Source organism: Ixodes scapularis, unplaced genomic scaffold (genome assembly GCF_016920785.2).
Source record: "Ixodes scapularis isolate PalLabHiFi unplaced genomic scaffold, ASM1692078v2 PGA_scaffold2__306_contigs__length_199485367, whole genome shotgun sequence".
Lineage (NCBI taxonomy): Eukaryota > Metazoa > Arthropoda > Arachnida > Ixodida > Ixodidae > Ixodes > Ixodes scapularis.
The window spans coordinates 125,451,803-125,479,539 of record NW_024609857.1 but is presented as its reverse complement, the minus strand read 5'-3'; the positions used below and the strand labels follow the sequence as shown (position 1 = coordinate 125,479,539).

The 27,737-nt window shown below is 48.0% G+C and overlaps 1 protein-coding gene and 1 pseudogene across 2 annotated transcripts; one reads left to right on the top strand and one right to left on the bottom strand.

Moving 5' to 3' along the window:
- Positions 1-1,382: 1,382 nt before the first annotated feature.
- On the bottom strand, positions 1,383-25,279 carry LOC120849613 (peroxynitrite isomerase THAP4). 2 transcript variants are annotated; one of them, XR_005717963.3, is made up of 8 exons: positions 24,988-25,259; positions 24,790-24,931; positions 17,402-17,467; positions 8,566-8,631; positions 8,219-8,284; positions 3,277-3,410; positions 1,991-2,247; positions 1,383-1,470 (listed from the first exon to the last, which is right to left on the bottom strand). XR_005717963.3 is itself a non-coding variant. In XM_040221858.3 (7 exons), the coding sequence occupies exons 1-7, from the start codon at positions 25,147-25,149 to the stop codon at positions 2,239-2,241; spliced, it is 645 nt and encodes a 214-aa protein (XP_040077792.1). In that variant the 5' UTR covers positions 25,150-25,279; the 3' UTR covers positions 1,383-2,238. The 2 variants fall into 2 exon arrangements, 1 of the variants encoding a protein (XP_040077792.1); XM_040221858.3 differs by having other exon boundaries at positions 1,383-2,247; positions 24,988-25,279.
- Positions 12,192-13,175, top strand: LOC115327427 (annotated as a pseudogene).
- Positions 25,280-27,737: the final 2,458 nt, after the last annotated feature.

Below are 27,737 nucleotides of genomic sequence, written 5' to 3'. Positions count from 1 at the left end.
TTTTATTAAGAAATGTTTCGCGTTTCGTGAAGTCGCAATTATTAAGAAGATGCCATAGATCTAAACAGAGGTTCGCCCGTGACGTGAATCTCTTTAAACCCCCACACAAACCCCCCCAGAAAGCCTGACCCACGAATCTGTCCCTGCTTCTCGAAAGGCCCTGGTGCCCTGAGCCTATGTCCGTGATGATGGCGTCAATGGTAAAGCCATCAGCTCTCATTTCACAATGAGGTTGAATGCAAAGTACTTTACTTTAGCCGAAAAATACAGTGTCCCTGGAAATAGATAATTCACATTGTGAAAAAGATAACTCACAATCATTTACATTAAAAGACAATAATGAAATGCAATACACCATTTTCTTGCATTAAACACGAGCAGAAACCAAAACTTTGGATTTGTTGGGAAACATTGGCCTCGGGCCACCAAACACATGACTAGCATGTGGTATGAGTGGTTACGTGGTCCTCTTGCGCGACGACAGGCGGGATCGGGGTGGGCCATTGTTGGGATGGGCGTATGCAAGGTGCAAGTGTCGTCTGCACTGCATTCTTCGCCACGTTTGGTGTCTACGATATCCGACGAAGTCTGCACAACTGCGGCATCGGTCTGCGCAAGTATAGTAGACAACAGTTGAATTTAGCGGCAAACGCGCCTCGAAAGGATCCATATTACTCCGCCAGCCAATCGCTTCCACTCATTCCTCGAGATCACCATCGTCTTGACAAATCATCTTTTCCAACATGGTGCGTGCTGTTTAGAACGTCCATTTCGCCAAGGGGCACCGGCTTCTTGAAGTTACATGGGTTTACGTCTCAGAGCTGTGCTGATATCCACTTTAGTGCACGATGGTTCTTGCGCTACGATGTGAAAATTCGGCGATCGTCTCACCGTTCACCATTGAGGTTCTTGGTGCTCTCGCTTGGACGATCGCGAAAGCCTCAACCGACAAAAGCGGCGCCGATGGCTTCTCGTCATTAGTTTGGTGTTCGCCCTGGAGACAAGTCGCATTGCAGAATTGAGGCTATGCGAGCAATTTTTCGTGGCAGTTTTTTGTGCGACGACACGAGAATGGTGGTATCTGGTGCTCTGTGCCCTCACTCAGAAAATAGCATAGGCCTTGCCGGTCGAGATCGGTGCAAGCTTCCTTTGCGCCGATGCCTCCGTTCGTTTAGTGTTTGCCCCCGCGACAAGGTATGTCGGAAAATCGTCGTGCTGTATGCGTTTTTTCACGGTGGGGTGACAATGCTGCGGTGACACCGCTATCGATGTGATAGGCTGCGTGAAATACTTGGGCGACACCTCTGCCGTGCTGCCCCGCCGGACACACCCCGCCTGCTTCCCTGCTTGCTTTAATAAATGAAGGATGCCTGCTAGTGTGGTGCCTTTGAAGGTACATTTATTTATCCGTGAAGGTGGCGACCTCGTTGAGTCTGGTCGTCGTGTTCAGTCTGTGGTGGATCAGGTAAGCTGCAATTGCAATTAGCTTCATAAAAACCATGTCTGCTGTCGGTAGCTGTTGCAAATCACGTGCAGTCGCAACAAGAAAGCGCGTGATCTGTGCCAAGGGTTCTGAAAATTCCCCGCCATTGTGGCGCTGTTTGAATTGCAACAGGTCTGTTGTCTAACGCCGAGAGAAGACGCTGCTGACGTCACCTGTTGCTTGCCCGGAGAAGTAAAAACGAACAAAAAGTAGCAATATTGATGACGTAACCTTGAGTGCACTGTTGATTATGCCTCAATTAGCCCGCTAGATTTGGCCAATTTCGGCACCTTGGTGCGTTCCAAAGTTCTCTGAACTGTTTAAGAAAGATTTAGATGGAACTAGGTAAACAATATTTGATATGTGGTATTCCTAGGTGATAATGAAGAGGACTGCATTGTTTTTGTTTCAGAAACAAAAATGAAGTGAAGTTGCCCTTTAGGGATTCTATTAGCATTAAAATGAACCTCACTGGTAGGTATTTGTTTTAGGAACACGTGTGGTTACCTGTAAATTTGTACGCAATAGTCTGCTTTCAGTGTGACAACATTCCTGCAAGCGTGAAAACAAAACGGTCCATCGGTGGAGATGTTGCCAGGAGCCAGAGGGGCAGGGGTCTTTCCGACGACTTTCTTCAGAGATGGATCGTAGTCTTTGCCCCGGGGTTATCCGCACCTCATGTATCATAAGAGCAGCATGGCACTTCACGGGCAATATCGAAGCAACTTTGGCCTTGAGCGACGAAGAAAGCCCGGTCAGAATACCTGCATACAAACAAAATTTGCAAATTGCATTCAGGTTCTAATAAAACAAAACAAACTATGAAGAATATCTGCCAAAAAATGGGGGTGTAACCTGGAGTGAAGAAATGGGAATTCTGCTAATGACGATTCCTAGCAACCACAAAAAGAAGGCAAATTTCTCTTACTCCAGCAGATATGGGCGCCCGAAGGGGGGGTACAAAGAAACCTAACCCCCCCCCCCCCCCCGTCTTGAAATTCCGGGTGTATTGACGACGAGACATTTTGGAGGCATGCTCTTGGACGGCGGTCACGCCGCTCATACAAAAGACAGCCTGCACACACTGTCGGAGCGTGTTTCTTGTACGACAGTCCTCACATTGGTCGTACAAAAACTGTCTACGGGCATGTTTGAAGCACACACATGTAGGACACAAGCGTGCTGAAAGGTGTCTCGAGGCACGTCCGGAAATAATTCTGTCGTCGTGTCTGCAACGAATACAGCGTCGTTTGTACAAGGTACGGGCAGCGTGACGGCAGCTTTATGGTCCCTACTCGCGATCATGGGATTATCAAACGTGGGCGACAAGCTCCGTGGCACGTGTAGCAAGCGGGACGGAAGCTCGAGGCCATTGTGTTCACGAAGCCAACACCGTCCAAGTCGACAGTCTTGACATCGCTCATATCTTCGTCCGTTAAAGCAGAATAATATGACGAAAGGACTCTGATCCCACTAAAACGTCACGGTGCCCGTTTGGTCAGTTATGGCTTGCCACGGCGATGCTATTTTTCCCGTAATTCCGGGGTCGCTTCCGTCCAAAGAGAGATTGCATGCCCCCCAGGGTATGCAATTGGTGCCATGCTCGTGTGCGACCCTTCCTTCCACCCTACGAGGGACGCAAAGCGGCGGCTGCGCACCTCGGCCACGGGGGGGGGGCAGGACCGTCGGTGCAAAGATGCACTCCTATGGGACACCGGAACCTAAAAACTCGTCCAAACGTGTGTTTTTTTTTTCAACGCCGTGTACGAGGATGAGAATTCTCTGGCATTTACCTGACCGGCTGCCAGCAGCATTCGAAGCTCGTTCAGGAGGATTTCTTTCTCTTTCTCAAGCTTCCTCACTCGTCCTTCTGCATTCTGTAATTTCCTCTCCAGCTCTCTAATTCGCTCCTCATGAATGAAGCAAACTGAAACAGAAAACACTCATCTCAATATTTATTATAAGGTAAAAAAAATCTCATCTCAACCTGCACAAAAAGAGGTGGATGAGAAGGCATCAAGATAAACACTTTTTACGATGGACCCATGGAGCTTCGTAAGACCGCAGTCAAGCCCACTAATAATGGCACCCACTTAAAATGAACACTGTTATTAAAACAATTTCTCATTGCTGAACATACTCTGCGAGAATCGTACAAGGGACGGTCCACTCTTAATGGCCTGTTCCAAGCGCGATTCTCGGACAGAATGAAATGAAGCGCAGCGTCGTGACCTTGGCTGCCGGCGATATTACGGCAGGCCATTGAACGCGGGGGAAAGAAGGAGCAGAACACGGGAGGACCTTTGTACCACTGGGATCCTGGGGAAGGGGGGATACAGGGAAGGAAGAAGGTGCTCAAGGTTATCGGTTTGCGCGCTCTCGATTCGGTTCAAGGTTGTTGGCCCCTTCTCTTCCGTAGGTTCCACTGCTCTCTAGGCTTAGGAGTGGACGGAGTATTATGTCTTGCAAGTTTTCTTTTTTTCTTTTGTTATTTCTGGCTGCTGCGGCTTTGTGGTCTTTTCAGCTTTGTCCGTCAAAAGCATTTGGTCAAGAAGAGTCTCTTTTCGTCTGGTTTTGTCTTGTACCTATTCTTTTTGGGACACTCCCTGGCTTTGAGTCGTCACTTCAAAGGAACGGAAAGCAATCGACATGGGCTTGAAATCTGCAATTCAACAAAAACTAAATGCCAAAGAAAAAAAAAAAAGTGAGCAGTTTTGTGTTTCTTCACAGTAGTCGCAGCAATTGCTGCGACAAGTCATGGTAGGCATTGGTGTCGCTTTCAGGCACTACGGGATGCGTGAACAAAAGCGTTCAGAACAAAATAGGCACCTGACCATTTAGTTTATAATACTTTTGTTTCTTTGCGCGTGAAAGTGTGTTTCCCAGCACAAGCTCTTGGCACTGAAAGTGCCACATTTTGTTACTGGCTATATTTTTTTTTTAAGTGCATGTGCAGCGGGTTGCGAGTTTTACAAAAACCTGAAGTATAAAGCGGGTTGTTAATGCTGTGGCATAGCTCTGCGGTAACACCTCCGCTTCGCAAGTAGTGGACCCAGGTTCGACTACCGCTGGCGGCGGGCTATCTTTTTCAAGGATTTGGCAACATCGATAACGGACGTCATTTCCAGTGATGGGAAGAGCCCTTAATAACAGCTGTCACTGTAAAACGGCGACTTGTGCAGGAAATATGGCTTATCCAAATCCATCATTTCGATCATCGCTAAAGGCAAGGAAAAGATAACGGCAGCGACGAGCATGAACGGTGACTGCAGCGCTCGGAAACGGCTGCGGCATGCTGCGTACAAGGACTTTGAAGACACTCCCTTCAAGCGGTTTCTCAACGCAACAATGAATGTTTACATCAGCAACTGAAGAAAGCCAAAGACTGCATTTCTCCCAAATTTTCCCGAGTTCTGGCCTGGAAATGGGTGGATGTATCCTTTTAAGCAGCAACACAGGATTGTTTACAAGTTGGTCGTCAGGGAAGCTGCATCCGTGGACGTGGAGATGGCGGGGCAGTGGCCTACTTGGATAAGATCTACAGCTACGATGAGCAAAACGTCTGCCCCGCAGATGAGACTGCCTCGTTTGAACAGATGAGGCCTGTGCACATGCACCTGATGAAGGGCGACAAATCCGTTGGTGGCAAGCACAAGACGTGCACAACCATTTTAGTGCTTGCAATGCGGATGGCAGTGACAGGCACTTATCGTTTGTTGTTAGAGGAGTGAAGAAGCCGCGGCGTCTCACCAAGCCCCTGCCCGTACGGTACCTAGACTGTGCCAAGGATAGGATGACTCGGGAACTTGTCTCTGAATAACTCGTGGATAGGGATGCCGCAAACTTTTTTCGAGCCGAAGTTTCGATGAATGAATCAAGCGGTTCGAAAGATATCCAATTTCAAAATTTCTATATCGAAAAATTCAATGGAAGTCGAATTTTAGAACTTGTTAGAAACTTGATAGAAACTAAGAAGTTTGAAGCTTTTCAAACTGCACGTTAAGAAATGCAGTGTTTTTCAAACCTTCAAACTTATTACGCTAAAAAATTCAATCCTTTTCAAACTTTCAAACTTATTAAGCTGCAAAATTTGATGCTTGTCAAACTTTCGAACTTGATAGACAAAAAAGCCATTCTTGATTTTTTTTTTTTTTTAAATTTTCTTCTTGTTTTACATTTCTGGGACGTGCTTCTTCTAGCCTGTGCACATTTTGGTAGGAGAAACTTGCTTCGAAGTTGTGAGCCTCTGAATATGCAAGGATACATCACTTACAGCGGGTTATTGATAGTTTTTTTTTTTCTCTCCAGCTTTTCACCCCCGCATTTATTGTTTATATATATATCTTTTTTTTACCAATGGCACAGTTATTTAGGTCAAAAAGACATAGCTTTGAACTTCCGATCCACTAAGCATGTGACGAGTAGTGCCTTCAGACAATGAGTTTCCGACAATGACCATCTATGCGACCTTTTATGCAGTGAAGAACGACAGTAGCTATACATATGCATAAATAATTTCAGATGAAAATAAGCTCAACCACGCCCTCTCTCCCCGTATTGTTTTCTTAAACAGTCCGAAATATCTAAGAGGAGGCCCGGCCCCCCCCAACACTCATTTTCCCATCATCTTCCTCTTCCAATGCCACTGGTATGGTAGTAAGCTCCTCGACCTCTACTTGTGTCGGCTTCTGTGCTTTCTGCTCGGCGTTTCCTCCATCCCGGAAAATAAACCTCCAGAATAATTACAAACTAAACTTACTATATATGCCATTTTCGCAGGACACCGGGACGCGGTGCCCTGCGAAATGGCGACAGCAACATGGTCAGCGTCTATCTTCGCGCGTATTTAGTCTATTTTGGCACTTTGTTTTTTTTTTTATATCGATAGTATGAGGTCTAAAAAGCACTGAAAACCGATACAATGGCACGATGCCCATGTGTATTGACGGGCGGAGGCATGTCGGACTGCTCTTCGATCGCAGTTCGCAGACAGCTCCCCAGACGACGCTCGTTACTCGAAAAAGGTCCATTACTACCAGCGTGCAAGCGGGTGGGGAGGCAGTTTGCCAGATCGCTTCAAAGTTTTTCTAAGCCTCAACCTCCTGCCTGCCCCTGGCCGTTTCGAACTGGTTGAGTATCGTTAAACAGTGCATTCGTGGGATCACTACTGCGTGATGCACGTTAAAGACAGATCCGGGCTGGCGGCCACAAATAATGATTTATGGTCACATCTCGGACACTCGTCTCATTTAATTGCCTCAGTCTAACCATAATACCCAAACCTTCCTAAACCTGATTTCGTGAACACCAGTGAGGCACGAAAACATTATTTGAAACTGAAACTGTGGAGGAACATGAAAACCGGACTTCAGACTTTGCGAACTCTTACTCGAAAGAAATTAGAAATCCCAAGTTTTTTTTCAAATTTAGCCCTAAAAGAGAATCGAAACCTTCAAACTTTATGTAGAAAGAAATTCGTAATCTTCGAATTTTTCTAATTTCAAATCGAACCTCACATTAAAAGTGTTTCGAATCTTCGAATTTTTCGAACTTCAGATCCCAAGAAATGCAAAATTTTCGAATCTCTCGAATTTCAGGTCAGGAAAGTTTGAAATCTTTGAATTTCTCCGACCTCAGTAAAAAAAATATTCAAACCCAAACTTTTAAAAATTGTGAAAGCTTCGAACTTTTCAAATTCGAAACTCTAAGGTGTTCGAAAGTTGCGACGTTTTTGACTTTGAACCTTGGTACGGTTCTAAAATATTGAAATCTTTTCAATTCGCATCTCGGTTCGGTTAAAAAGTATTGCAACCTTTTGAATCTTAACCCAGGGTGGTTCGCGAAATCCCTACTCGCGGAGCTTGACGAGGCCACGGTCTAGCAGCTGAATGCCATCACTTTGACATTCCCCTCTCCGAAGGCCACTGCCGAGCCCCAAACACTCGACATGGGAATCCGAAATTTCAAAGTGTGCCACCGCCGCGTCGTCGTCGAAAAGATGCTCATCACAATCAGCCGACCGAGTGCATAAGAGCCTCGGCTGGCGAAACCCCCTTACAAACGCGGTGAAAATGCTAGAGGCCTCGTGGATGGAGATTGGGGCTGGGAGCATCAAGAATTGCTTTCCGAAAGCTCGGATTTGGGAATTTTCTCCCACGGGAGCAGGCGAAAACTATGCGCGAAGCATCAACTGCTCTCTGTGGACCGAAGCCGTCGCTGCCAGCCTGGCAGACTTGGGATGACTTTGTCGACACCGACGAAAATGTGGTCCTGTCAAAGTGCACCTCCGATGAAGCTATCGTGCGGGAGATGCGGCCGGCTGTCCAGACATCGCAGCGTTCGATGACTAGGGTAACGATGAAGACGACAGCGGCGATGGGTTTGCTCTTTCTCCTCCAGTCTCGACGACGACGGCGTTGGGCCACATAGCTTCGCTCAAGCAGCTGGTCTATGTACGGAGATAGAGCGTTCCCAAATTGATTAGCTAAAAAACCTGGACAGCGATATCACCGGGTTTGTGCAGCTCAAACAGACCGCAATTACAAAGTTCCTCGAATATATGGAGCACACGTCAACTGTGGGTGTCGCGCATTGAATGTGCCATGCTTAGTTGTTTTTCTGCGATTTTGAAGGTAAGTCCAATTATAAGGAAGTTCTGTTATAGCGAACGTGTTTTGCGTCGTGGAGGGGGTTCGTTATAAGCGGGTTTGACTGTATATTCATTGTATTTCCTACCTCTGGTCGTTGCACACACTTGTTTGTCGCTCGTGGTCAAGCTTCCAGGCAGTATATATTCGTCACCTGTTCAGAAAAACAGTATATATTTGTCACTTGTTCAGAAAAAGCAAAAGAGTGACGTTGACTGTTAATGCAGCAGATGAGAGATTTAGCCAACACAGAAGAAGCGCTAGCCTGGAATCTTGAAACATGCATCTGGCAATAGTGCTGAACAACTACATATCCATATGATGCCTATCCAGGTGGAGAAAACAGGGGCAGGCATCTCATAAGTGGGAAGGGACTGACACTGCTGACAACTGAGAGCTACAGTGAGTTCAGGAGACTGGACTGCTGCCACATACCTTCGGCCATTGCCAAGGCTGCTTCGTCGCTCATGGCCGAGTTCTGAGGCGGCACGTTTGCATCACCTGCTTGGACAAAGCACACGCACACATCATTTATGTAAATGTACGAGGTCTGATCAAAGAGTCACTAGACTGGTTCTGTAGTGTAAAAAGAGTGGGCAGCACAGTGATGCGTGCGCAGCAGTCGAAGGCATCGACCTTCCTGCATCGTTATGCCAAAGGGCGTTGCTCTGTGAACATTTGGAACTGCGCTACACGAGTTTGTTTGACCACATGCGCGAGCATAATGGCGATCTCTCCGTAGACTGCAAACCAAAGCGAGAGCGAACATCAATATTACATCAAACTCGCAAATCTAAAACAGACCAATGAAATAATTAGAAGGCTTACCATATTTATTTGAATATAGGTCAACCTATTTTTCCCAGAAATGTTCTCCAAAACAAGGGTCGACCTATAATCATAAAGAATTTCTACCTATATTTGTGGTCCAAGTTCGCAAGCGGATCGAGTGATCAGATTTTTCCGTTGCACCTGCCGCTCCTGAATTAGGGCCGGCAGCACTAGTATCTATGTACATCCACCTGAAGCACATTCTCTTTGTACTGAGCATATAAAAAATGAGTCCAAAAAGTGAAAGAAGAACAAATGACAGGAAAAAGCTTGAACAACAAGACCACCACACTCGCTGTTGGCCATCTGCGCTCCACGCGATGTGCGGTTGGAGTGAGCTGATGTAGCAGCTAGAGGGCTAGACTCGGTGCAACTCTGGGTGTCTTCAAACTGAGTGCGACTGTGATGGTACGTGGTTTGTGTGTTTAGGGTGTTAATAGAAGTATGGAAGACACAGGATGCATCAGGGAATATTTCACTATTGCGACATAGACATCAGAGGAAAAGAAAAACCAAATATTTACACCGCGACTATTTACAGAATGTCATTGTACGTGTTGTCTCTCTCACAGTTTTTTTCCCTGGTCACATGGAGGGGTAGCGCCGAAGGAGGATGGTGAAGGGCCCGTCGTTGATGGGCTCGGCGGCAGTTGTTGTTAGCCCGGAGCGTCTCGTTCCCGGAGATGTCGGTGAACCCGGTCGCTGGAGTTGTCTTCAGCGCCTCAAGCAGTCCAGTCGGCCTCAGGCACGCCGGCGCCTTGACCACGAGAGGAGGCGGAGACAGAGTTGGGCCTCCAACGCCTGGTCACAGCTTCGCCTTCAGAGTCCGAGATGTGCTCGCGCTCCTCTCAACCCTTTTTCGAAAACCGCGCCATTCCTCGTGCATCTCTTTTCTTCCTTGTCTTCGTGGTGGATCACCCATCACAGCGACCGATGGAGACTAGCGCCACCTCATGAACGAAAAGGGAAGCGAAATATGAAACTAGCAGCGTGCTTGGCTGGCTTGGTGCACTGCATTGCGTACCCGACCGAGTCCACCCCCACCCTCGTGCCCCCGTCTCTTGCTCCGCTTCATGCTTTGTCATTTCGTCTTGCTACGTGCGCTTGGTAGTGTTTGTCTCTGTTTCTACTTATTTTTGATTGCCGCTCCTGCCAATTTGTGATTGTTTCTGTTTCAACGCAACGTTTTGCTTTTGCTGCTGTTCTGAGGATGTCACGTCGGATGAGTTACACAGCCATGTTCAAGCGTTGAGCGATACTCTTTGCTGAGAGCTCGAATAATTGCACTGCTCAGTGAGAGTTCAGCGTTAATGAGAAGTTGATTAGAGCATGGCGCCAACAACGAGACACACTTTTCGCGTGCAATGTACTGCGTCATAGCTTTCTTGGCCCTACAATCGGGAGGCACGATACCCTAGAAAAAGAACTCGGACTTCACATGGAAGAAGAGCTTGCGAAAGGGCTTAAGCGTCCTGCGAAGATATTCAGATGAAAAGCAGTTGGCGCTGCGAGATGGGATAGGTCAACACTCAAAGCGAGTCGGGGCTGGGTCCAGAAGTTCAAGCCGTGGAACGGACCCTCCCATCGTCACAGAATTACCATCTGCCAGCGTCTTCCAGCGGGGTTCGAGGAGCGACTGGCGTAGTTTCAGCGCTATGTGACCAAGCTTAGGCAGGAAAACTATTACCTTCTCGGCCAGATCCAAAATGTAGACCAAACCCCGTTTACCTTGACATGCCCAGCCGCACGCCGGTAACAACGAAAGGGGCGAAGGACGTGCGCCTGTTGACGACAGGACAGGAGCATGCACGGTTCACTGTGATGCTGTGCTGCACGGCTGATGGGTGGAAGTTGCCGCCATACATTGTGTTTCGCCGGAAGACCATCCCCAAGGGTGAAGTTCTCCCGAAGAAAATTATAATTTGCGCAAATGAAAAGGAATTTATGAATGAGGAAATGGTAAAGGAGTGGTTTGAGATGGTTTGGCTGCAGACTCGAAACTTCCGAACATGCCGGTCCAAAAATCTTTTAGAGGCCACGTTTGTCAGGGAGTGAAGAAGGCCATCTGGGAGGCAGGTGTAATGTGGGAGGTGTAAAAAAGGGAAGGATTCCCTTGGATTAAAAGAACAACAAACTGGTGTTTATTCATTAGTTGGTAGCCATCTTGGAGAGTGTTCCAGTTGCCAGACCAAGCCAGATTTATGGCTAGATTTCACTACAGTAGACACTACATTTATCCCCCTGAGAAAATAGTTTCGACAAGACTGCAACACTAAACGTATACTGAAAATGTCCGATTGGTAGAGGAGTTCTCTTTCATACCAGTTATCCCCCTGAGAAAATAAGACTCAAAGATTTGGTTTGCTCCGATACATTCCGTTAACTTGCAATGTTTCTTTGAAAAAAAAATTCCTCATCAACATTTCGTTAGAAACATTTTCTACACTGCAAAGTTTGAAAGATGACGAGGAACACGACAAACTCTTGCCGGATAACGGCGCCCGGCACAATTTGGTTGGATCACTGGCGGTGCAGATGGGGCCAGAGATGAACAATGGTCTAAGGGGATGTGATTGCCAGGGTTGGGATGGAGGGGGCTCAGGGTCTTCGATGTCCAGTTCTTCTCGTCCAGGCGTGATGATCACTTGCGATGCATCCTTGTGGAAAGCGGCGTTTCGCGTTATGACTTTTCCATTGCAAAAGGCCTTGGTGCAAGATTCATGAACCTCAATGACTGTGTAGGGCTTGGGGTCGTAGAACGGAGTGAACTTGTTACGCCGCTCTTGTCTGCAGATTACTAGTTTACCAGGAACAAACTTGTCATGCTGAGTGTGTCGCCGTGCATCAGCAAATTCTTTGTTGTATCTTTTCCTAGATTCGTCGTTTCTTTATGCCTTGATGTGAGTAGGGCTTCTGTTGTCTGGGTCAGGGATTACTGGAAGTAGGTTGCGCACTGTGCGCTTGAAGAGGAGCTCAAACGGTGAAGTTCCTGTAGAGCCATGTGGAATGGAGCGGTAGGCTAGCAGGAAGGATGGTAGCTCGTCCGTCCAGTCCTTGCCTCCGATTCTGCTTGACAAGACTAGCTTGTTGAGCGTTCTCATAAATCTCTCTACCTCACCGCTTGCCTCGGGCCAAAGTGGCGTGACACGGTGGTGTTTGAATCCGAATTCTTCAGCGAATCTTAAGAAGTCTCTACTGTGAAACCATTGTCAGTCTTTAGCACCGTTGGAATGCCGAACTGGGCGAAAATGGTACGTAGTTTACTGATGACAACTGGTGCGGCAAGTATTTGCAGAATGTTTACTACTGGATATTTTCAGTGGTCGTTGATGAGGACCATTGCATACTTGCCATCGGCAAATGGTCCAGCGAAGTCTAGAGACAACTCAGTCCAAGGACAATCCGGTAGTTTGGACGCAGGCAGTGGATCGCGGTGGTGTTCAGGTGTTGCTGCCTGGCAGGCAATGCAGCCCTTCACAATACTGTCCACGAGCTTGTCTACCCCAGGGAACCAGACTTTGCTTTGCAGCAGTTGTTTTGTTTTAACGATTCCTTGGTGCCCCTTGTGTGCAAGGTGGACTGCCTTATGCTGTAGGGTGGTAAAGGTATCACGATCCGCGTCCCTCGCAGGATCAGTCCTTCTCTGGACCCACGCCGAGTTCACTCATTACTCGGGAAAATAGACGGAGAAGTCTATCCATCCAAGCATTTTTGTCGAGTTGCGGCAGTTGCAAGGCTTTGGTCACCTTGGTCAGTTGGGGGTCTGCCTTGGTTTCCTTTAAGACATTTTCCAAGGTCATGACTCATGGTAAGCTGTGCTGTATCATGCAGGCCACGTAGTCTTCTGACATCTTTACAAGGGTGCAAAGCCTGTCTTTCTTTTCTGGTGGGGTCTGTGGTGGATGTCGAGACAAGTAATCGCTGGGATTAGTTGACCCCTTGCTGTGTGCGACGTCGAAGCTGTATGGCTCAAGTTGAAGTGCCAGACGTTCGATCCTTGCTGACGAAGAAGAATGTGGGTTAGACAGGATGTTGACGAGCGGTTTGTGGCCGGTGCGTGCTCGAAAGATGGTGGTGAACAAATAGATCTGGAAGTGCTCGACGCCCCAGACCACAGCCAACATCTCTTGTTCTATCTGAGAGTACCGCGTTTCCACAGCCGTCAAGCCTCGGCTTCCGTAGGCAACCACCTTAGTTCCAGCTGCGGAAGACTGGGCAAGAATTGCACCGAGACCATGTGGTGCAGCATCGACGATGAGATCTATGCTCTTCTCGGGGTCAAAATAGGCTAGAGTAGTAGAGTTCAAGAGCATGCCTTTGAGCTCACCGAATGCTCTTTGTTCAACGCTGGTCAAAGTTCATGGAGTTCCTTTGATGGTCAGCTGGCGCAACGGTTGAGTCAGGTTTGCGAGGTTGGGGAGGAAACGTCCGCAGTAGTTGAACATCCCTAGGAGGACTTTATTGGCATTTGTTGGTGGGGCAGCGTTTTGAAGAGCCGACACCTTCATCGGATCTGGTTGTACTCCAGCACTCGAGAAGACGTGTCCAGAAAAAGTGAGCTGCTCTTGAAAGAAACTACACTTCTTGGGATTTAGCGTGAGCCCCCCTTTGGTCAGAGATTCCAACGTTGCCTCAAGGGCTTTGTCGTGGTCTTCCTTGGTCATGCCGTAAACCAGGATATCGTCACCGATGTTAAGAATGTTGGGAATGCTGCCGAGGACTTGTCGTATGGTGTCTTAAAATACTTCTGCTGCTGAGTTGATACCAAAATTCAGACGTTTGTACCTGAAGAGTCCGGCGTGTGTCAAGAAAGTTGTGATTGGCCAGGAGTCTTCGTGCAACTCAAGCTGGAGGTGCCCTTCCTTGAGGTCGAGTTTGGAGAACACCGTTGCTCCATTGAGTGCTGTGAGGATGTCGTCAGTTGTTGGCGTGACGTGCCGTTCGTGGCAGATCGCCTTGTTGGCGCATCGCATGTCTACGCACATCCGCAAAGCTTCCTGGTCGTGTGTCTTGGGCACTAAAACAACCGGAGACACCCACGATGTTGGCCCTTCTGTTTTTTCAATGATGTCGAGTGCAAGCAGTCTAGTCAGTTCTGCCTCTAGTGGTTTCCCATGGCGAAAGGGATGCAACGGTGTGGTTGTGCAACTGGTGGCACACTGTCATCCACATGCAGGCGCACCTGCTGGTCTCGAAGGCCTCCAACTTCCTTGAAAAGCTGGGGGTACTGTTGATGAATATTGTTTTCCGTCAGGGTGTCTTCGACGCTGTAGGTGATGTGGACTAATCCCAGACGTGAGGCTGCAGAAAAACTCAGAAGGGCTGGATGGTCACCGTTGACAACGAAGATTTCGCCTGTGCCTTCCTGAGCTTTGTATTTCATGGTCACAAACAGTTTGTCAAGTACTGGCAGTGGGGACGTTGCACCATATGCGAAAAGTTTTACACCTGCTTGCTCCAAGCTGTGGCGGAGCCCAAGGTTCGTCAGGTCGCTTGATCCGACGGTTGACACAGTAGCTCCTGTATTGAGGGTGAATTCTACTGGCGTGCCGTTGACCTCCTAGATCACTCGCGGTGATCTCGAGATTTATTCTTTATTCAGAGATTACCTCGCAGTGCCCGAGGGCTTTACAGCAGGGGGGTTACAATGCTGAAAAAAACACATCTTCACTTTCACTGCACACTTGCAGCTCCGACAGCCCATTCCACTCTCGTATCGTTTTAACAAAAAAAGAGTTGGCGTACATGCTCGTCCTGGTGCGGAACTCTCTAATTTTGAAAGCATGATCGTTCCGTTTAGAAATATAAATAACATCATATTATATAAAATATAATATAATGTCGCATGAGGTGTCAGTTGCGAAAGTGTACTCGTCGTTGTCCGAGCTAGCGTTCTTGCATATAGCATGGATGGTGACTGGAGCCAGCCGACATACTTTGGAGAAGTGGCCAACCTTCTGGCATGACCTGCAGGACTTGCCTCTGGCTGGGCAGCTAGATCGACCACCGTCGTGCAGCCATGATCCTCCACAGTTGTAGCATGTTGCATCCGGGTGTTGACGACGTGAATTATCACGAGGCTGTGATGCGGTTTTCTGATGGTGCTTGAACGGGTGGTGGGAAGACGGCTTGGTGTTCGCTGCTATCGCTGCCACTGTGTTCTCACTGGGCTGCTGCTGGCTTCCTTGTTCCATCAAGGTGACCGTTGTGCTCCACTTCTTCAAATAATCTGCCCTGTTTGAGGATTCCCTCCAAATCGAGGTCATGCTGCATGGCATAGCGGCAAAGGTGCGAAGACGTTGTAGACAGCAGGATCTGATTTTTGATTTCCGTGTCTGGTTCGGCGAAGGCGCAGTGTCGCACTAGTTGTCGTAGTTTGGTGCAAAATGAGTCAAGGGACTCTCCTTCTACTTGCTTGGCTTGCCAGAAACGGTAGACCTTGATGGTTGTGTTGACCCTTGGAGCGAAGTAGGCGTCCAGCTTCTTGCGTGCTGCGGTGTAGAGCGGGCTTTCGCCAGCGGTGCTCGAGACGGTTGACGCTGTTGCCGCAGGTGTCGTCGCAGGAGGTTCGGAGAGCACGCAGTAGGTGTCATGGACTTCCTCCCTGATGTAGTGTAGCAGCAAAGCGGTCTTACGGGTGTCGCTTGTGATGCCGCAGGCCACCACGAAGTTCTCAAAGCGTCTCACCCACTTCAACCACTCGGTGCCAACATTATTGGCGACAGTGGCACGCGCGTTGAAGAAGGAAAACGTCGGGAGCGTGCTGTGCTCCATCCCGTCGAACAAGATGTCCGTTGTTGGGTGTGGAGGTGTCCGTGCGGTTCAAAATCGCTATTGGGTGATTCTTGTGTTTTCTAACGCATCCTCGTCGCCATTGTAATGTGGGAGGTGTGGAAAAGGGAAGGATTCCCCTGGACTAAAACAACAAACTGGCGTTTATTCGTTAGTTGGTAGCCATCTTGGAAAGTGTTCCAGTAGCCAGACAAAGCCAGATTTATGGCTAGATTCCACTACAGTAGACACTAGAGCAGGCACGGACCTGATCGTTATACTCGGTGGTAAGACGTCTCAGCTGCAGCCCTTGGAGCTGTCAATGAGCCCTTTGAGGTCTGCGTCGCTGCATCCTATGAGGACTGGTTGGCGAGGGACGCTGCAGCCAAGACCCGGATGGGACGCCGCAAGAAGTTGCGACTTGGGTGAAGGACGCGAGGGAAGATCTGCCGGTGGACATTATCCAGACTGGATTAGGACGCTCTCGACAGCACCGAGGACGACTTTGTCTGGGGCGCTGAGGACGCCAGCAAAGATGTTAGCGAAGCATCTGACGAAGACGATGCAGCGTGTAGCTCCAATCAGCGGGATTTAAGCGACCACAATGTTAATAAAGGTGTCTTGATAAGTTTTCTCCATTTTTCTCTGAAAAATTTAGGTCAACCTATATTTGAATATTCTTTTTTATTCTCGGCAAGTTGAACATAGGGGAAGGTCGATCCATATTCATGCTCGACTTATATTAAAAAAAACTATGGTGCGTCGAAAAGCAGCGAGGTGTGAGAGGTGTTTTGAGTGGCACTCACATCTCAAGAATGGCAGAATGTAGTTGAAGTCAAGGAGAAGCTGGATCAGGTCGCAGTACCACTCTTCGTCTTACACCGATGTTCTGCCGTTTCTGAAGCTCGAGTGCCACTTAAAACACTTTGCGAAATTCAATGCTTTTTAACACAAGCTTGTGGAATCATTTCAAAGGTCTCTGTTTTATATTTGCCGGTTTGACGCAGGATTTATGTTCGCTCTCGCTCTGGTTTGCAGCCTACAGTGAAACATTGTGACTGTGCACGTCGTCACAATAACTTGTGTAGCGCGGCTCCAAGTCTTCACAGAGCGATGCCCTTTGGTACAACGAGACAGGAAGGTCCTTCGACTGCTGCGTGCACATCACTCTGCTGCCCTCTTTTTACGCTACAAAATCAGTCTCGGAACTTTTTGATCACGCCTCGTATGCTTCAGCTGGTGCCATTCCTGAGGTGCGACTTCTGCCAAATGCAAAAGGTGCTGTACAGTCTTTGCCAAAAGTTTAGAGCCCATTGTGCACACGGCCGGAGCAATCTCGCTCTTGTGCAGCGGTGCTGCTACCGTCGGCACTCGCTGGCTGCACGCGCAATGGGCTCTAAACTTTTGGCAAAGACAACAACTCATTCAACCATCGTTTGAAGACAGCCTGCATGCTCCTGCCATCGTCTATAAATTCTCAATGGGACGAAGCCAATAAACAGACTTGGCAACAGACCTTTGTGGTTGAGTCATTTCGGATAGTTAATGCCTAGTATCCTGCAGGTTATGGCACCTCAATCGCAGGTATCTCATCAGTAAGAACCGACTGACATTGCTGACACCGAGAACTTTTATAGTGAATTCAGGAAACTGGATAGATGTCACCTACCTTCAACCATTGCCGAGGCTGCTTCGTTGCCCATGGCCGAGTTCCCAGGCTGCACATTTGCATCACCTGTATGGACGAAGCACACATGCATAATTTGTGTAAACATTTGTGTCGTGTATAGAGGGTGCTGAATTCATGTATTATCAATTGTATATAAGAGCATCACCATCGGCATAAAGATCAGTCAGCCTGCAGCTCCTGTCTCGTGTCCGTCACTGTTGTGTGGCCTTACAGCCACGTTCGCCAGCCTACACCGCATTGGCGCAGTCGACAAAAGCACTTCCTCGGCAGCAGTCAGGATGACAGCCGTTCTGCGCAACTAGTGCACGAGGGGCGTTACCCAGTAATGCAAGGATGAATACGTTTGGGATGCCATTGGTAGCCCTGTTTTTAGAGGCGCCGGGAGACCCGGCAGTGCCATGGCGGCAATGGCGAGAGGACTTCGAGATCTTTCTGCAATAAGCGACGAAAATGGACGCGAAACTGCCAGCGCAACGAAAGGCGATACTGCAACAATGTTTGGGGGTGGAAGGTCGAAGAGTGTTTTGCACGTTGGTTCCAGAGCCTTCTGCTGCACCACCAATTATGCTGCAACTGAAAGTACGCCGGAGGAGACCACTTAAGGAGGTGGTTCTGGAGTACCTGAGTATTTAAAGGGCAACTCCCCATGCGACCACCGGCATGTCTCCGGCGTTTTTGCTACACGGAAGGTGGCCACGAACAAGACTGGACATCGTGGGACTGCCGGAGAGAGGGTTTTTCGACAACCCATAGCCTCACGTCGCCGAACTGCAATGCCGTGTCAAAGAGCGACAGCAGAGGAAAAAGAAATACACTGATGAAAGACACTCCATCATTGAACCCGGCGACTTTGTAAAAATAAAGAGGTGGGGAGGACCAAAAGTACAGCAGAGGTTTTCTTTGCCAATAGAAGTAAAAAAACGCATGGGAAAAAATTCCTTTCTGTTAGACAATGGGAAGAAATGGAACGCCGCAAAGTTGACAGTAGTGGCCAAAGGAGGAGCACCAGGTGCCCGGAACTTGGTAGAAAAAGTTATGGAACGACGTGGGACGGTAACAGACCAGTTATGTGACCTGGATTCAGCCAGCAAAGAGGGGGCATCACAACCACCATCACCACGGGACGTCACAACCACCAGAGCCCCAGAGACACTATCGCCAGGTGACGACAGCGCTACCGTCGCTACGCATCGAGCTGCAAGGGTGCTGAGACACTTCCAGACACCACACGTCAGGAGACTGAAATCTTGTCGACACCAGGAGAGTTGGCGCCAGCTCCAGAGCAAGTCGAAGCGGAGGACACGTCCGGCCAACAGGAGTTGTTGACCACGGTACCGTTGTACGGCAGGCCTCAGCGACAAAGAAGAATGCCCGGAAGATACAATGACTATGTTTTGCACTAGAGTTATCTGTTATAGTAGTTCCAGAACTATATAAATAACTGTAAATTATTGATGAAATTTATGTTCTAGTTACTGGGGTTCTGTTTTTTTTAAGGGGGGGAAATATGCTGTGTACAGAGGGCACTGAATTCATGTATTATCAATCGTATATAACAGCATCACCATCGGCATAAAGATCAGTCAGCGTGCAGCTCCTGTCTCGTGTCCGTCATTGTTCTGCAGCCTTCCGGCCGCGTTCGCCGGCCTACACCACAATATGCTTCAGCTGGCACATTTCTGAGGACTTACACCAAATGAAGACAAAATGCAAAAAGTAATGTACATGTCATTAGACTGTCGCTCGGAAACCGCTTGCGAGCTTCTGCCAAGCATAAAACAGGTGCGGGGAAAGCAAGGACTATAGCCTATCCTCCTTGTCAAAGAATGGCTTCATCCAGTTGTCCACAGAACTTTTTCGTAATAAGAATTGCAGAGAAGATAAAGGCACTGTAAAAAATTCAGGCGTCTTTTCAATTCTCCTTTTTTTTGATGATGTTCTTGCCGCTTTTAATCTCCGTTCTTCCCGCTGTTTTCCTCTCTTGGTCCCCGAAAGATTTGCTCGTTGGCGGGATTGGTTTTGTTGGCGGTGGGAGGTGACGGATTAAGTTTCATCTTTGGGCACAGTTTTGTGGAGTTGACCTCGCAGACAGAAGGGTGGGTGTGCTGACGTGCGAATGTTGCTGACTTGGCATGCGAAGGCGCCGCCGGGACACTGGGTATCACCGAGTTATCCTCATTTTTCTCTATTGCTCCCAAATAGGATATGTTTCCACTGGCTAGCGCACTTTTTGGAGGCGGCTGCTTTGCTCAGTCTGTCGTAGTTGTTGTTTCTGGGCTTGTACGGGGAAATGAATCTGCACATGTGTTTAGTTGTCGAAAATTGTAATAGATGCAAAAATAGTCCAAAAGCCGGGAGATGTCATGGCTCTTCGTACATTGGGGAGACCGGACGGAAGAAGATAACCAGAATGAAAGAACACCAACGTGATGTCAAGTATTCCACGAATGCCACCCGTCTCAAGACGGAGCTGGTCGACCACGCGTGGACCACAGGACACACCTTTGACTTCACAGCCGCGACGACCTTGGTGAAGGAGGATAGGTGGGGCCCACGCAAACTACTTGAGTCATGGTTCATCCGCGGAGATAAGACGGCGTGCAACAAGAACCGTGGCCCCCTCCCGGAAGCTTATATGGACCTTCCCGATAAATAGGACTGCGTTGACCGAAGCTCTCTCATTCCTGTGTATGTACTGATGATGCCTCCCGCATGGGAGGCGAAACGTTTAATGAAGTTGTTTTTCTTGTTATGTGAAGTCGGTGTTCTTATTTTAATCATTGTAATAGATGTTGCCATTTTGGTTGATACCGGGTAGATTTTTTCTCTGGGATGATGGCTGACCCAAAAGCCAGGGTCAGCATGTCGGTCAGTGGAAGAGCCTATATAAGAGGATTTTGTAACAAAGATGGAGCCTCGGAGCGGGCCGGGTTGCTGCTAGCGACATGTCTCCTCGCAGTACGCGAGTGTTGGGGTATTTTTTTCGTTTGAAGTTTTTGGTCTTGCCTGTCGAGTTTTCTTCATTTCTATGTGCGCTGTTGGGAGAGTGAAAGTGGAGTGTGGTGATGACTCCTCTCCGAGCGTCGGACGAACAGTTTGCCAAGACGACCCCCTTCTCCGGTTGACGACTCCAAGGTTCTGGCAGCGTTGCGACTCTGACTCTATATGCGAGTTAAGACTCATATTTTGGCCGTTCAGCTTCAGCCTCTGGCAATGCAGTGCAAAGTGGGGAACTTTTGAAAGTTTTAGAGCAGTGCTAATTTCTGTCGCTGTTGGGTTTTTGGGGTGAGTGTGGTGTAGCGGTAGCATTCGCCCTCAATCGTTTGCTTTCCTTAATTGGTCAGTGTTGAATTTGCCGTCCCTGTTTTTTCTTTGTTTCGCAGTTTTGTTTTATGGGTGTCGGGTCTTGCGTGCGTTAATCTCTGGCTCGCATGAAATACGCAGCCTCGCGCTCAGAGTGCGTTTCTGTTGGTGTTGGGGTTGCCGTGCGCGGCTGAGTTTACTACAGTATTAAATTTAATTTGGTTTGTTTGTTATGCTCTCGTGTCTTCGCCTCTTTGCGTTTTTTTTTTTTTTTTCACCTAGCGTGGTTTGACTGTTAGTCACCGGTAGAACCTAGTTCTTCTGTTCTTTTCAAGTAATTTTTTCGTTTAACCTCCAAATCGGTGAATACTGTTTTTTTTTTTTTCTCAATCTTTTTCAGTTTTACTCTGCGACAGGAACGTTGGGGAACTTTCAATATCTTAGAATGAGGAAAAAAAAAGATACACAGTCAGGCCTCGATACTTTTGTGTGTCGCCCCCTACTTCATTCCTGCTTCTCAGATAAAAAAAAAGTTCTTTCTAGTTTACAGAAATATAGTATATGTAGTTTACGGAAATATAGTATAATGTCCAAAAATAAGCCCTGCATTTATATATCCATGTTTGACAGTCACGCATTCTAGCAGAAGGTCACCAGCAACATTTTTATAACCTACTTATAGGTTCTTAAACCAAAGTTTGGTTGCAGTTCTAGTCGCCCATGTAGAAAAGCCCGCCGTAAAAGAATATGACGTTTCTCGATTACAGTGACGCATGCTCGGATGAAAAGCTCTCGCAAATCGTGAAACAGGCACAAAAATTTCGGAATCTGCGGCTTACCGCTGACGAGGGAGCCCCTTGTCCTTATTTTAATTTATCACGTTTTGCGATACGAGTAAAATAAGGTACAGTTCAATGACTGATTGACCTACTTTGTGCGTACCCTCTCATTCATATTTTAGTTTCACTTATAAACATTCTTTCTGTTCGAAATTCAGAAAATATGAAAGTGAGAAAGGCAGACAGCTCCAAAATGAGTGTACGAGTGTAGAAGCCATAGATTGAAGAAGCTAAGAAATTCACTCTTAATAATACAAACTTACAAAAATAAAACAAAAAACTCCAGAATTATCAACAAAAACAAAAGTACACCTCGAAATACCAATACCCCCTAAACAATCTCCTCATATACAGAACCCCGATTACAATTGATTCCCAGGAACAATTACTGATCAGCGCCTACCTACTGATTGATTAACATTGACAATAAATCTAGGCTTTATCTGTTTTTTGTACCAGTAAATTTTCGGCCAATTATATTTCTGGACTTTGCCATTTATCTATCCCTTCATCTCCAATAGTTTTCGCTATCATCAACTAAACTTAGAAATACAACCTAGCTCTTGATAGGTAATGCGTGGTGTGTTTGCTTTATTCCAGAGTTCAATAAAATTAGTTTTAGCGTGCTGTATGCTTCTGCCTGGGGCTTGCATTCACCTGATCAAATTTAGTTTTACCCGGAAACATCAACCGTTATTTAAAAATCGGTATATATGTAAGAAATCAGTTGAGGGTGGATCCTTTGATAAGCTGGATTTTTAAAGCCGGAGGTTGCTCATGACGACTGAGACAGGAGTTGCCAGAATAAACACAGACGTCAGAGGTTACTCTTTTCTTCTTCCTACTAGATGGACTGCCGTGATCAATGTCGTCTATAAAAAAAAGTTCCTAATATTCTTTGCTATTTTTTACCCATATTGGCCAGCTATGACATAATAAAAGGGGGAGTAAATGGCGAGCTCTCAAGCACGTGTGAAGGAAAAGCCAAAGCCGAAGTGACTGGGCGATCTCTGATGCCCCTCTTCCTGTGTGTGGGTTGGTGAGACTGTGTTATAGTCCACCAGTCGGTTATGTTGACGACTTGGTGTGAATTTGGTTTAGCGGAACTGCATTCTCCAAAAGAGAACACCCGACTATCTTCTCTCCACCCAGCCCCCCAACCTCTTCGGAGGGTGATCACCACCCCTCATGGCCAGTTTTTTCTGTGAATCGTCCATAAAAATGGTAATAGAGTTTTCGTAGATTGTTTCGGCTGTCCTGCAAGGATCTCCACAACCCGCTACGGGATCCGGGACTCTGCAGGCAAAGCTAGCGTTGCACACGCGCAGTAGTGGTGTCTTCGTTCAGGAGAGCATAACGGAGGTGGGAAAACAGTCTACGAAAAGTCTCTAACTACCGTGACTCGGGAGCCCCGTTCTCAAGGCATACTAGAGCGAACAGACTCATTCCTTTACGGCCCTTACGGTAAAGGTTGTTTCTCCCTTCCACCGCAGCTCGATGTGGTGACTGAGACCCTATCCTTCCTGCAGCGCTTTAACTCCTCCCAAGGAGGTACCCCAGGCTTCTCAATATTGGCCACCAGCTTTCTGCCTTTGATAACACCTCCGCGCACGCGCAGCCAAAGCCTGGAAGCCTCAATGCTGGCTGTACTGCGCTGGCTGAATTTCTCATCTACCAAGGACACATCAGACGCTGGCTTTTCAAACACTACACTGTTCGCATGCGAGCATTGTATTTAGACTGCAGGTAAGTTACCTTCAACGTGCATTTCTGAATATGCTCACTGACGAGCTGGTATTCATATTTATTTAAAGCCTTACTCGTATAAAAACAAGACTCTCAAATCACCTTTTTATCATAATTAAATCACCGACACTCGAAACCACGAAGTTCAGTACTGCTATATAAAAAACTGGGCATGGTTTGTTTCTTTTCTTTTTGTGCTACATTTTTTATATGGGAAGCTATTTTTAAGATGGCTGCCACTAAAAACTGTACGTTCTGTCCTCCTCCTCCTCCTCTCCTCCTCCCTCCCCCCTCCCCCTCTCCTCTCCCCCCACCCCCCCCAAACTTCGAATGGATATATGCCCCTGACTCACAGTAACTTGAAGACTTTCGAAGTGGCAGTAACCAATCAGGGACACAATGTTTTCACGTGACACCCTGTGGCGGTGATGATGACAACTGAAGACTTCGTCCTGGTTTGAAATTGATTGTTTTTGGAAATAAATTGTTTCAGAAAGTTGAGTTAGTATTCTCAACGCCATCTAAAGGTAAAAAACGTGTTCATAGCCCGTAACTGTGTGTCTAAATAGTGCAAGAAAAATAAAATTTATTGATGATGATATCAAATTACAGCAATTGGTTGCTGCATGTGAACGCGGGCAGCCCATGTTGCTTGTGTTGCAACGTCAAGTTGCTGGAAGAAATTGCCATGTCTGAAGTGGCCTTATGAGCTGGAAGTTTGCCGGGCCGTCGAAGACACTGCCTGGTGGCGTTTGCAAAGAAAAGGGTGTATGCGGAGCGCAAGTTCGTCTGCCCCTTTTGCGAGGTTGTGACAACGTCAGAACGCTGAGCTCTGGTTGTTTCTAATAGACCTATTGCTAAATTGCCCAAGCGTCAAGGAGAGTGCAGGGAATGGTGTTCCATGCGCCACAAGTGCTGGCGTCCACAGCAGTAACTGTTCTAGAGCAAAAGCCTAGAACTAATGCCATCTTGCACGCGCGTTCGTCAACGCTTTATTTCTGTTATTTACTTTAAATATTTTATACAGGAAGGCGGGCGCATGCAGCGCGTGGAACACCATTCCCTGCATTCTTCTTGATGTTTGTGTAATATATAGCAACAGGTCTATAGGAGGTATTCACTGAACGCCATATTTGAGGGCAATGTTTAGAGCGCATGCTCAGAACGAGCTCACATTAATAGCCTGCTAAGACCGGGAACCTTGATGGTGCTAAATGCACACTCCAAAAGGACTGCGGAAGCTCGCCGTCAGCACGCGCTCAGCAGCAGCGCACACGGATATGGGCGCCAGTGAATACTCCCTATTGAACGGTAGTGGGTAGACCTCAAGGCAGCTTGCTTAGAGGGGGTCTACCCATTATCTTTCAATCAGAGCCAATCAGAACTCGGTGTCATTCTGCACCGCAACCCCTGAGAAAGAAGCTATGCGGAGTGCAAGAACTTGCTCTCCGCAAAGAGTCAAAGCCAAACTATACTCACATCGTATACTTTTCTGTCGGGGAGGCCGCCTTGCATGCGTCCGTGGTTTGAAGGGAGCGAAAACCGAGGGCACGGCGTTGGGTTTTAGCTTGCGTTTTCCGTCTGCTCGGTGTCTTTCAAACGCGTCTGGCGTAAAATGATCCTGTTGGTTGAAGGGACATTTACACCGAGATAAAGTGAAGTTACGTTATTGCTCACCTCGCAGAGCCGTGTCTGCCCCGACGGCGTAAAATTCTTGCGGTTTATTCTCCGCAACCATTCTTCCCGACGGGCGACATCTCGCTTGCCCGATGGCACTCTAAAAAGGCGCTTGCCGTCTTTGAAGCGGCTGCTACAACCGACGGCGCAGCACATGGGCATCTTGCCAACTTTCTTTCACAAAACGGAAACCCGGCGAGCAGCAAGTGTCTGGAGGGTCTGGAGTTTGAACTGTTTGAACGTGTCTGGAGCGTCTAGAACCTAGAGCCAGAGCAACACCGGCAACACCCGGACATTAGTAGCGCCTCCCTTGCCTCCGAAGGGAGTGCGGGGAGTGCCTCGAGTTGGAGTCATCGGAGCGCCTACTGAACGGCAAAAAAACCCGCGGCCCCGCGGCTCCAAACCTGCTTCTACGCAACTTCCGCTTCCTCCCCTGCGCCAGACGGTCTCCGAATAAACTGGAAGCAGACGATGGCGAGCACGATCGCTTTTATTTGACCCCGGTATTGAAGAAGTCTTTACAAGGTCGTTGAAGAACAAGCGGGTGATTGTACACATCAGCGCTGCTGTTCGAAGCGATGCAATGCGATCGAGCCCTTCGCTTGGCGGTGCAAAGGCAGCTACTGTTATAAAAGCCGACAAAAAACGTCGTCAGCACACGCAAAATACAGAGCTTAGCGAATCTACCCCGCCGGTTGCGATACTTTTATACGGCCATAAGTTTGTTCTGCCCTTCGTAACGAACTTCCTATAAAATGTATTCGTATACACACGGGAAGTTCGGCCGCGCTCGGCGATCAAGGTTTTGTCGGCCGAAGCGAGCCTCAGCCAACGTGCACCCCGATTTAGCTACGCAAACAAAACATTAATCGGTATCATGCTCTGCGTGAGTGTCCAACCGGCTTCCAAAGTCGCGTTCATACCCTGTTTTGCTCTGTTGAGCGCGGACAGGACTATCGTCAATTACCGAGTTTCCGTGCAACGGTGATCGAGACACAGCGTCAAATGAACGTTTGCGTTGTTTATTAGCATATTCAAACCAAACAAAATACTGTCCAATGCATTTTCCAAAAGAGCCTTACCTGAAAAAGATATTCGAACGCGTTATTCGTCTTACCTAGAGCACTTTTCATTAACAAAAGCGAGCAAACCGCGCACCCGCGACAGAACCGAAGCAGTTTATCCCGCCATATTGTTTGTTTTTTCCTCTTTTAGCGCCGGAAATCGTCACCAGTCAGGAAATTACGTCATTTTAGCTCCTTTGACTCTACGTGCACCGTCTCCGGACTCGGTGCTTCGGAGCTTGACTCCGAAGCCCCGGAGTTACGTGCACCGGAAATGACTTTTGGCCGTCCAGTGGAAGGAGTCAGTGACTCCTTGACTCCGGGGCCGCTACTGAACGCGCCCATAGGGCCAATGGAGTCGATGGATGGATGAATACGGCTGAGCCCTTTGGATCGGGCGGTAGCTTACGCCACCTAGCCATTTTGTTTTACCATTTAAGCTTAGAATATTTAAATGTGAAATCTATATTCACTCCGCAGTGCAAAGAAAGTGAGGCTATGAAACCCCCTTGCCATCAGTGGATAAGAAAATACCTAGTTTTCTCTCGATTTCTGCCACCATTCACTTAATCTTTGCTTGGTAATCTCTACAGTCTTGAAATCCACTCTCCCTTCGCTGTCTCTAAAACCCAATGACTTTATTAAGTCTATGTTGTCTTCGGTAGGCATAGGGTGAAGCCCTTTACAGTAGAGTATCAAGTGCTCAGCCGTCTCGTCCTCCTCTCCACAAGCAGTGCACACTGTATCAATTTCCTGGTACTTCACTCCAGGGCCGTACCCAGAAAAAAATTTCGGGGGGGGGTTTTCGGGGACAACGGCGGCCATTTTGAAAGTGTCTATTGTCTTATTTTCGCCTATGAATCATGTGCATCGGTGGTATATAATGGAGAGTTGCAGCAAACCGGAGAATCGGTCCCGGTTTGGTATCCGGTAGCCGACCGGCGCCACTGCGCGTGCGCAGAGGTGGAGATTAAAATCGGCTGGCTGCAAGTGCACCGACCAGGGCCGTACCCAGAAAAAACTTTCGGGGGGGGGGGGGGGGGTCAGAACCCCCTATCCCCCCCCCCCCCCCCCCCCCCCTGGTTACGGCCCTGCTTCACTCTGTATGTTCTGGTTCGCAGAACACCCGTTCTTGCCTCAAACAGCAATGAGCTTCCCCTAGAATTGTCATAAATGCTTTCTTTGGCAATAACTCTTTTGTTTAATCTATACGCCTTGCAAGTGGGCTCATTTTCGTCTTCTGCGCATGAGAAAGGAAGTAGCGGTGACGTCAGAACGCCGAGCCCTGATTGGCTGATCGCGACCCCTATCTGAGCGTCGTCTGCTCCTTTGCAACGTCGTCTGCTCGCAACCTCGTCTGCGGCTGTCTTACCTTTTCTGCGACTTTCGGAAGTGCAGGTCTTTACGAGCGAGCTCGACTTCGGTACGTTGTTTTTGCCTAAGAACTAGCAGACGCGCATCAAGGAGGGAAGTCAAATGACTCACTGGCGAGGTGTCCCGAAGCGTCGAGGTTTGTTTGCTAAGAACCGAGAGGGTGTGAGCGTGTTAGTGTCCGCAAGTTCCCTTCCAAATACTTTTTCCCTCCTTTCGTGTGCGGCGAGACCCCTGATTCTTTAACGGCATCGGCGGGTTGGCGCAGTTAATATCGTCTGCGTTACGCCTGCTAGTCAAAGCGATGGCTGCTTT